The sequence below is a fragment of the Sinocyclocheilus rhinocerous genome, unplaced genomic scaffold (assembly GCF_001515625.1).
Source record: "Sinocyclocheilus rhinocerous isolate Xijiao unplaced genomic scaffold, SAMN03320098_v1.1 scaffold212, whole genome shotgun sequence".
Classification (NCBI taxonomy): domain Eukaryota; kingdom Metazoa; phylum Chordata; class Actinopteri; order Cypriniformes; family Cyprinidae; genus Sinocyclocheilus; species Sinocyclocheilus rhinocerous.
In genome coordinates, this window is record NW_015638742.1 from 799,186 (window position 1) to 810,029 (window position 10,844).

Here is a 10,844-nt window from a genome sequence, read left to right on the forward strand (position 1 = left end):
CGCATTAATATAGAACGGTAATTAAAGGCTCTAATGCACACCCGCACATCAGTATAGGTGTGTGTATTGTAGGAGCTAGACGACGTGTGACGGCATAGTAGTGGTGTCCCAATTCTTAGGGGAATATTTTCACCCCTACCCCTTGACACTCTGTTTCAAGGTACAAGGGGTAGGCGGAGGGGTAGGGGAAGGGGTATAAAATAGAATTGGGATTGGGCCCTAGTGTTTGCCATGGATTAATTAGTGTAGTTTTGCCTCTTTGACAAAGATAAGGGCTGTTTAGTTGTCTCATACTGAATTATGGAAATAGTATTTTCTAAAGGTGGAATAGTACGGGGAAAACATGGATTGCATATATTTTTTTATAGTTAACTGTAATCTGCATGTACCTTTTCTTTCAGTTGAAAAATGGTGTGAAAAGAAAAGCAGATACTACGACCCCTTCTGCCTCTTCCATCACCAGTTGTGAGTCGTCCCCTTGTGTAACAGAACCAAAAGTCCTTAAGTTATTCTCCAGGCGAGGCAGCGGCCGACCCATCAAACCTCCCTGTAAAGACCTTCCTGAGTCACCACCACAACATCAGGTGGGCAGAAGGACCAAACTCTCAGAGAGACTCAAATACTGCAATGCCATCCTGAAAGAGATGTTTGCCAAAAAGCATTCTGCTTACGCCTGGCCCTTTTATAAGCCTGTAGATGCTAAGGCACTGGGCCTTCTTGATTATCATGAAATCATTCACCAACCTATGGATATGAGTACCATCAAAGTGAGTACCATGGTTGTGTTAATATTACTGGATAAGCTTTGCTCACTGTTATTGTTTTGTATGTAATGGGCTTATTTTTTTCTAATAGAACAAGATAGAAGCTCGTGAGTACACCGATGCATTGCAATTCGCTTCAGATGTGCGGCTCATGTTCTCAAACTGCTACAAATACAATCCACCCGGCCATGAGGTAGTGGCCATGGCAAGAAAACTTCAGGTGTGTCTTTAGGTGGTTTGATCATCTTTTAAAATCCATTGTTTGTCTTATTTTCCTATGGGTAAATGCGGAATATTTTTTACCCAGGATGTTTTTGAGTTTCGCTTCTCCAAGATTCCTGACGAGCCGAGGAATTCAGCACCATCCTCTAGTCAGAACAGAGTAAGGAAGGAGAGAGCACACAGTCCGTCCAGCTCTGAGAGCAGTGACAGCGAATCATCGTCTCCATCAGAAAACTCCTCAGACACAGAAGATGAAGAGGAGAGAGTGCAGAGGCTTGCCAGCCTGGAGGAACAGGTAAGACTTGTATATAGACTTTTGAGTCCCCTCAAACATACACACATCCTCTGTTCCAAAACCGTCACAACATCATAGTCACGCCCAATGTGGTGACTCTGCCTCCTTCAGCAAATTTTATGGCAGTATTGCATGTATTCTTTGCAGTGGAAACAATTCCAGAATGTTCTTTGCCAAGAAGTGAGAGAGGTCTCTTTTATTAACATACTTGGGAGGACTTTTAAGTCTGTGCAATTACAATGTTGTGTTATTATAGTGTTGTGCTGTAAACTTAATAGGTGATGTGCTTAAGCATGTTGCTAAGTCGAATCTTCTATGTCAGTATGAGCATTCAAAATCAGCCTGCTGTGAGGGTTTGGATGCTGCCCATTTGTACAGTAGGCAGTGGAAAAAATAGCTTGCTAAGTTTTGAACTATAGATTGACAGTATTTATATGTGTGCCCTTATATAATGTCATTTCTGTCTTTACTCACCAGCTGAAAGCAGTACGAGAGCAGCTGCAGTTGCTGACCCAGACACCTCTCTTGAAACCAAAGAAAAGGGAAAAGTCCAAGAAGAAGAGGAAGAAAGAGAGAGAGTCCAGTAAGCGAAAAGGTGAAGAAATGAAGAAACCGGCAAAAATACAGAAGAGGTCTAACAGCAAGGCATCAGGGTAAGAAAATGTGTGGTGCTTGTGGGTGCACATCATGCCCATTTCTGCCTGATATTGCAAACTGGTGTGTCAGGTTATTTTAATGTACTAGCCCTATATTAATTATGCACACACTGGTTTGTAGTACCAACACGTTTACCATTTACTGGACTTTGTTATTTTTTTCGTTATTTCCCTGCAGCGGCTAATGAATTTTATGTTTTATGTCAAGACAAATTCTCAAAGAAATCAAAATTCCGTCAACTTTGTTCTCAGGCGGAAGGAGAGCAGAGCATATGACTCCGAGGAAGAGATGAATACATTACCCATGTCTTATGAGGAGAAACGGCAACTGAGTTTGGACATTAACAAGCTTCCTGGAGACAAGCTTGGCAAAGTAGTGAACATCATCAAGGCGCGAGAACCCTTGCTCAGGGACACAGACCCTGAGGAGATCGAGATCGACTTTGAGACTCTCAAACCTTCAACTCTTCGAGCTCTCGAGTGCTATGTTGTCGCTTGCCTCCAAAAGAAACTGAAAGAAACTGAGAGTAAGTACATTATATATATATATATATATATATGAAAGATAGTACTAAAAGCTTTTCACACCCTGTGTAATACAACTGAATGGCATGCAAATCTGAAATATTTGCATATGTTTTTCATACTACAACTACATATGCCAAGTCAGGGGACACTTCATCATTATCTGGAAAAAATTTAATACCCGCAGTATAGCAGTACATTATTTTTGCTTCACTGTGAAAGTGTTCATAAAGGTTTTTTCTTTCTTTCTTTTTTTCATGTGTATGCTTTACCTAAAAGACTAATTAAATATTATTTTTTTATTATTTATTTAGAACTTAAACACGATTAGTGCTTAAAATTGCCATCATCTAAAAAAAAAAAACTGGATACATACTCGACAACTCTTACAAAATTGGTGTGTAAAAGGAGAATTTGTATCTTATATTTATTGTGATCGTTTTACATTATTAGAAAAGAAGCTCCAGAAGAAGTCTAAAATCAAGGAAATGGACAAAGAGCTGCAACACACACATGGAGAATCAAATAATAAAAAGGCCAAAAGTAAGTATAGGTATTTATTTGTTCATTCTTTTTTTATGTAGTCATATAAATGCAGTATAAACCTATATGTTTCCCCTTCTGTGTGCAGTTGAAGCGGAAGGGGAGTTTAAAGACATGAGCCGTCCGTCTCGTCTGAGTGACAGCAGCAGCAGCTCATCCAGCTCTGACAGCAGTAGTAGTGACTCTAGCTCCTCTGATAGCTGTGACTCTGATTCAGGTTAGCTGCTTCACACCTACCCACCAACCCTTTTATTATTAACTCACTGTGTCTCAGGCCAGTCTGTCCCCCCTGCTATCAATCTGGTCACTGATGCAGAAATCAAACCAAAAATTGTAAAGCTTACCCGGACACGTCCCCAGCATTATAAAATTTCACTTATTTCATCTTAACACCTTCTGGACACAGTTCAACTTTTATTTTCCCAATTAAAAATGGAGTTTGTTCCTTTTTTGTGTTCACTTTTTGTCTTTTATCATTTTTGTAATATAAAGAAAATTGTGCACTTTTGGCTCTAAATTAGTAAAATAATAAGTTGTCTCCTTTTCTCTCTCACACTTTTTCTGAAGTTTTTGTTGGATGCTATTATCTATTTGTTGTTTTCCAATGTTTGATATTTTGTTCTTGTTTCATCACAATCACTTTGTTGTTGCTGTAGTTTAAGACAAGTTTAAGACCAGCTGGCTCTTGGTATGGGGTTTTCTTTGTTTTATACACTCACACTCACAGCACTTTCCAGTTAAAAATAGTGGTAAGGGCTTAGAAGAAATGCCAGTTTCCAATTTGGACCTTCTCCAAACATACCTGAGAGCACAGCAGTTTATGGGTCATATGCTATTGTCCCTGTTAAGAGTTACAGCTGGTCCGTTTTAAACTGCTGCTTTGAATCATTACTATGTGGTTCCCCTGTTGCATTACATTGTAATTTCACCTTTTGTACTTGTTTGAGGTTATGCAGAGATGTATATGTAATGGTAATCTACAATAGATTGTAAAAGCATACATCGATATGTTGTATGTGAGGTACTTGGATTGTAAACTATAGTTGGAACATAGAAGGTAGGACCAAAACAATCTGTCATAAGAGGCAACCACTTGTCCTGCTTAAAGTCTGTTGCATATTTTGTAGATGTGTGAATTTTATTTACCTAAACGGGTATAAAGCTTACCCATTGAGCTTGGTGTTTAACACCCAGAGATTTGAATAAAACACATTTTCATAGACAACTGTTGTATGTTAAGATAAGTGTTGTGTTTTCTTTCGCTTTGCTTTGTCATTTCACATCATTTTTCTCTTTATTATTCACATTGTTTACTCGCGTCACAAAACACTTTCACAAGTTGTGCACACTACTTTGGGAAAAAAATTGACCACTTGTAATGAAATTAGAATTTCTTTTTTTTTTTTTTTTTTTACAGTGATTCTGACACTTTATAGTACTTAAATTACATACACAGTTTATCTGAACTCCAGTAATAAAATATAAACTGAGTAAACCAGCAGGAATGCCCTTGAGATGGAGTTGGCCTTTCCCGCAGTCATGACTGAAGTGAAATGACCTCAGTGTGCATTGTGCATGTCTTACAGAACAGAAAGCTAAGAGGAAGCAAAGCAAAGCCCATGGCCATGCCCACAAAATTAAAAACAAGGTAAAAATCACACAAGCCAATAAGAGACAACAGTATTAACTGGCCTATTCCCACTCCTTTAATATTTGGCACATGGAGCATTTCACTTCATGTAGTGCCAGATTTTTCCTGAGTGAAATATTGCCCCCTTGTCCCCCTCCCCAAACAGGCATCGCGGCAGGCCGTTGCTGAGGTAAAGGGCTCTTCTTCTGCCTCAGTCATAACGTGCCAGTCTCGTCCAGCATCACTAGTCTCAGAGGCAGACTCCAAAGACCTGTTTGCGTCACAACAAGCAAGGCATCCTGCCGAGGACATCATCATGGCAATCCCAGGTTAGGCTCGGTGCCATTGTTCATACTTTTGTTCACGTTGATGTGTTTTCTGTGGCCACATCATGATGTACAAAACAAATGAAATGACCTCCAAAAATGAAAATGATTTTTTTTATTACTCGTTAAAAATCTGCATTTGGAGAACAGATAGTTGTTGGCAGCTTTGATTTGTCACCTGAACACTTTTCTTTCCATCCCTCTACCCTCCTCCTGCAACAGCATTACACAGCCGGCTGCCTCCTCAGCCATCCAGACCTAGTGGCAAAGCTGCCCCACTACCTCGTAAAACCTGGACTGCCCCTTTACCGCTCAGCCTACCTCCAGACCAGGCCATCAACCCTTTATGTAACACTTCTGCCACCTCCCCCTATAAAGACAACACAAACACCCCACTCAAATCTTCCCACTGGTCGAATTCCCCACACACACCAACCTCACTCCTTTCAGACTCGTCGTTCCCCCGTAGTCCTTCACTCGACCTGCAGGTCTCTCAGGTTGGCCCCCCATCACCTGCTGCTGCAGAGAAGCCTCCACTTAAATCTGAGCAGGAAGGTAAGAGGTCGCTTGATGCGTCACCTCCGCCGCCCGCTGATCTCCGTTCCTCGCTCTGTTAACATTGTGCATCTGCAACTTTTCCCTTCCATTGTTGGTTGACATTGTATGTTCATCATAACTGGTGGTTTGTTTTGAGTTAGTTGCATGTCATTGCTGTCTCTCATTTATAGTGCTGCTTTAATGCTTGTGTAAAACAGGATACCAATTCAAAGTAAACTCCATCTCTCTTTCTCTTCCTCCCCTCAATCTTGCAGGTGTTCCTCCTCTTCTGTCACCACTGACCTCACCTCCTGCAGCCATGCCTGTCACAGGATGCCAGCCTACCTCCAGCTCTCAGTTTGAGGTAATTTATATTTCTGCTAAACTTGTCTTTGTATGGAGAAAAACTATACAAAACGACTAACTTGTTCAATTTATTCCATTAAGTTGTCAGTTAAAATAGATTGTTAGAATAGTTTGTTGCAAACACTTTCTTAAAAGTACACTACACAATTTAAGGCTGTAATACACTACAAAATTAAAATTTGAACCGGTTTTAAAAACTAGGCATCATACTCTTACTGACTTTGTACTCAGTCACATAGGAAAAACTGGCCATTATACACTAAACAACTGAGGATTACACTACCAGACGTTAAATTTGTTCTGATCACAAACTCACGAGGAAAACGTGTAACTTGTTCCTAGGAGGTGTGAAAAAACGATATGTGTTCTAAAATCAGCTCAACATATCAAACAGGTTTGATATCCTCCGACTGGATGGAGACTTTTCATCCAAAGATTCAAATTTAACTTATGCGGAAAACTGGAATATCACATAATACATTTACGAATAAAGCGCCGTTTCCATCCAATGTGTCAAAGAGAACAAAATCGTCACTTCCTGATAAACTAGCACTATATATCACTAAAGCCCAGTTCAAACTGTGATTTTAGCACGATTTTGGCACGATCTGCTTGATGTAAGGTTGGGGTGCTCCGATCAGGATTTTTGAGGCCGATCGCCGATCACAGAAAGCAGTATCTGCCGATAACGATCACCGATAACGATCTTTTTAAAGCCTTCTTTTTATCATTTATAACTATTTATAGTGATACTCCAATCAGGATTTTTAGACATTTATTCAGGGCCTGAATTTCATTTACTTTTTAATTCTTGCCAGTGTTTAACCATTCAGCGCTCGGGCGCTTTCCTGTAGACCGTGCGCTCATGCACACTTGCAGCACTCACACATAATGCCAGGTTCACATTACTGTTTGCAGTGTGTGGTATGTGGTGCGTATTTTTTCCGCGCTCATGTTAACGGATTAAAGCATTCACACTGCACGTTACTTTAATTCAGCGCTTGCAGCACAGCAAAAATAGACTCCGTGCGGAAACCATCTCTGTACTGCTGCAGACGCACTGCACGTGAAACGCACTGCCGGACAGCAACGGTGTGCAGTGTGCGCGCTTTATTAATCCGTTGACATAGCACTGCAAAGGGAGTAATGTGAACCTGGCATTATGTGTGTGCACTGCGAGTGCGAGTGTGCATGAGCGCACGGTCTCCAGGAGAGCGCTCGAGCACTGAATGGTTAAACACTGGCAAGAATTAAAAAGTAATGCAATTTATCAACTTTAGTGACTATGTGACACTGCCTCGGGTCATTCACTCTCGCTGTTTGTGAAATTACGTCTCGCACAATGTTTTCAAATTACTTTATAAGTTATCTAATGAAGAAATATGAAGGTGAGTACCTCACTTTCAGCATTATAATTTTCACCCGCGCCGGACAGAGACTGAGACGGTGCCGCTGCATGTCATGCCAAACCTCTCATGGCAGCGTCATCAGCTTGAGATCGTTTTTTTGAGATCGGCCTTTTTAGAGACCGCCGATCAATCATCCCAACGTGATTATCAGCCGTAATGATCGGTAGCTGATCAATCGGAGCTCCCCTAACGTAAGGTGTTGTGGGGATTCATAAACAGCAATGGTCATCGGGACACAAAATTCAATCTTTTCATCTCGTGTAGTGGACGACAACTGAGTCATGCGTGTCTTTGTCACCTTTTTCTCCTATGATGAGTTTGCATCCTTGACCGTAATATTTAGCCCCCAATATGTGAATTTTACCAGGGGAACCCCATCAAATAAACGTGTATTTTACCCCCCAGAATGTGATTTTTACCGGGGAACCCCCCTCGAAATGCAATTGGACTAGTTTTGAGTAGCAATTAGGCGGGTTTTGTTGTGAAAACCTGGCAACCCTGATGAAATCTGTCAACTCAAATCTGCAGACTGACTCATTGTGTCTAAACCGAACGTGACAAAGCGACCGTTGCAAATCATTTAAACTTTGTGTGAGTACATCATAAATAGAACGAGGCATCTGTTTACTGTCGGGGATTTTTCACGCCACGCAACATCCAGTGTGGGTGGCATCACTGATCATAATGGGTCAACTTCTCCATGGAGAAAGAGGAATGAGAGAGAGCTTGTAAACTGCAGGTGGCAGCTGATCGGAGAAGACCAGCACAGACAAAAGCTGATTCATTTAGAAACAAAGCAAGTGCCTGTCTTTATGGATGCATCATTGAATCAAATGATTCCTTCAAAACATTCATTCAACAACTAAACACTGCAGTGTTGCTTCGAGATGCACATTTGTTCTTCTTCACCTTTTTTTGTGGAACGGTTTTCATTGAAGAAACGGAAAAAAAGACAATATTGTGTCTAAACTCACTCAATGTTAACTTCTTGTTTGTTAAACTCCTTAAAAAAATAATATAAAGTTCAGGGTTTGGATCCAGATGGATGGTGTTCGGCCTGGTTGCTGTTGGTGACACACAAATCACTTTTTGTACTTGCTTTCTCTCTGCAGCAATGTAAATTGTTGTCACCTCTGCATGAGAGTCCATTAACCAACATGAGGGATGAGCAGAGCTGCCCAGAGACACTGGAAGAGCCCTCCGTTCAGCTGCACAAAATGCACGGTCAGCATTTCTCCTGCCGTTTTCCTCTGGAGTCCTCTCCTTTTTCTCAATGGTTTCTTGAAATTTTCTTGAAATGGATTCTTCACGTTTTCTAGGAGCTAAGTACGATGGCAGTGAGCTATGCAAGCCTATTCAAGATGCCAAATCCAACCTGCCTAAAAAGGTACCAATGCTTTATGGGTAGGAAATGGAAAATGCACTCTTTGATGTTCTCTCCGATAACCTGGACCTGTTCACGTGTGTTTAAGGATATTGTCCTAAAGCATGCTGACTCCTGGACAAGCTTGGGGAAGATGGCTACTCAAACTCCTTGCCCAATCAAATCATCCAAGGAAAGTTTCCAGCAGTTTCGCAAAGTTGCCATGGAGAAAGAGGAACGAGAGAGAGCTCGTAAACTGCAGATGGAAGCTGGTCGAGAGAAGAGCAGCACAGACAAAAGCGGGTATAAACAGAATCTTATTTTTAAGGCAACAGTGTATAAAGCTGTGTTATGTAAGTTTCATTTTGGAGGAGTTTCAATCTCTGCATGGCTGGAGACATGATTCCAGCTGACCACAGCTTCCCATGGCTCGGTTTCAAAACCTAGCGAGTTTGACAAATGCATTCTAAGTTTCTATTCTGTTATTAATTTGCAGTCATATCCCCATTGCCCACATTTGATTATTATACAACTGTGCTCGCTGATCTAGCTAACAGTGTGGCCTTTTAATGATTTCTAGTCTGACGCAGCAGCTTCAAATAACCAAGCTAGACTGCCCGCTGGAGTCAGCAGAGCTGCCTCTGATTGCAGCCATCTTGGATACCCCCAAATCCCCTGAGCCCTCCTCTCTTCCACAGAGCTCTGTAGACAGAGAACGAGAGATGGCCCGCAAGAGAGAGCAGGAGCGCCGCAGGAGAGAGGCTGTAAGTACTTTGCACACCAAGTATTGTAGAAAGTAACTTCAAAATGTTGATATTTAAAGGGATAGTTCACCCAAAAATGAAAATTCTGTCATTTCTCACCCTCATGTCGTTCCAAACCCGTAAGACCTTCGTTCATCTTCCAAACACAAATTAAGATTTTTTTGATGAAATCCCAAACTTTCTGACCCTGCATAGACAGCAACGCAACTGACACGTTCAAGACCCAGAAAGGTAGTAAGGACAATGTTAAAATAGTCCGTGTGACATCAGTGGTTTAACCGTTATTTTATGAAGCTACGAGAATACTTTTTGTACGCAAAGAAAACTAAAATAATGACTTGCGCCGTGGGACTCTCATGAATGCGTGTCGAAGACTGGTGGATGAGAAGAAATTGTTGAATAAAGTCGTTATTTTTTCCTTTATGCACAAAAAGTATTCTCATAGCTTCGTAACATTACAGTTGAACCACTGTCACATGGACTATTTTTATGTCCTTTCTGGGCCTTGAACGTGGTAGTTCCGTTGCTGTCTTTGCAGGGTCAATATCTAAATTTGTGTTCTGAAGATGTTACAGGTTTGGAACGATGAGGGTGAGTAATTGACAGAATTTTCATTTACATGCTTTGGGTGAACAATCCCAATGCATTTAAAAACTGTTTATCCAATTAGGTTCTGTAAGTTCTTCTAGATTTATAATAACCACATACATTGTTACTTATTTTTATTAAATAATTATTAGGGCTGCCCCCTAATAGTCGACTAATCGTTAGTCGACCAGAAGAGGCTTAGTCGACCAAAATTTCATTAGTCGCCTAGTCGCAGAAAATAAATAAAAAGATCCACAGGCGAAGTCACGCAGTTCATGACCAACAGATCGCTAACGGCTAGTCTATGGTAATACAGTAGGACCTATACACCGGGCAAACGCTCGCCTATCATTCATTGACCTCAAATATGGCTTATCATCTGAAATGTGTAAGTATTAGCAACTTTACATGGCCGCTCAATCTAATGTTAACCTAGAGAAATGTGTGCTGTTCAAGTGTCTGTGCGGAGAGTGTAAGCTGAACAGTAGCTCTCACTGCAGGACAGATGGAGGCGCCGGTGCGATCACGTATTCCTAAAATAGGCTACTCTGTCATTTTTGGTCACACGGATAAGAGTAATACATCTTTCAAATCTGTAAAAATTATGCACACACAATAACAACAAAACATTGTGCTTTTGTAAAATAATGAAAGCAAACAGGATGCGCTTTCTGGCATGTTATGCTGTTTATTAGCATTAATAACAAATAATATACATTGTGGTTTTATTAATAACAACAGTAAACATTGTTACTGTTATTATTCTTACCAGTGTAAGCTGAACAGTAGCTCTCACTGCAGGACAGATGGAGGCGCCGGTGCGATCACGTATTCCTAAAATAGGCTACTCTGTCAT

The 10,844-nt window shown here is 40.9% G+C and overlaps 1 protein-coding gene across 1 annotated transcript in view; it reads left to right on the forward strand.

Moving 5' to 3' along the window:
* Positions 1 to 10,079, forward strand: part of LOC107749988 (bromodomain testis-specific protein-like) — a 21,336-nt gene extending 11,257 nt beyond the window's left edge. The window contains exons 6-22 of the mRNA XM_016565233.1: positions 402 to 767; positions 856 to 984; positions 1,072 to 1,281; positions 1,759 to 1,934; positions 2,190 to 2,464; positions 2,916 to 3,005; positions 3,094 to 3,222; positions 4,592 to 4,653; positions 4,802 to 4,964; positions 5,184 to 5,309; positions 5,412 to 5,516; positions 5,774 to 5,862; positions 8,386 to 8,497; positions 8,593 to 8,660; positions 8,746 to 8,939; positions 9,217 to 9,400; positions 10,071 to 10,079. Of these exons, the coding sequence (XP_016420719.1) occupies positions 402 to 767; positions 856 to 984; positions 1,072 to 1,281; positions 1,759 to 1,934; positions 2,190 to 2,464; positions 2,916 to 3,005; positions 3,094 to 3,222; positions 4,592 to 4,653; positions 4,802 to 4,964; positions 5,184 to 5,309; positions 5,412 to 5,516; positions 5,774 to 5,862; positions 8,386 to 8,497; positions 8,593 to 8,660; positions 8,746 to 8,939; positions 9,217 to 9,400; positions 10,071 to 10,079 (2,487 nt within the window). The remainder of the gene's footprint in view (positions 1 to 401; positions 768 to 855; positions 985 to 1,071; positions 1,282 to 1,758; positions 1,935 to 2,189; positions 2,465 to 2,915; positions 3,006 to 3,093; positions 3,223 to 4,591; positions 4,654 to 4,801; positions 4,965 to 5,183; positions 5,310 to 5,411; positions 5,517 to 5,773; positions 5,863 to 8,385; positions 8,498 to 8,592; positions 8,661 to 8,745; positions 8,940 to 9,216; positions 9,401 to 10,070) is intronic.
* Positions 10,080 to 10,844: the final 765 nt, after the last annotated feature.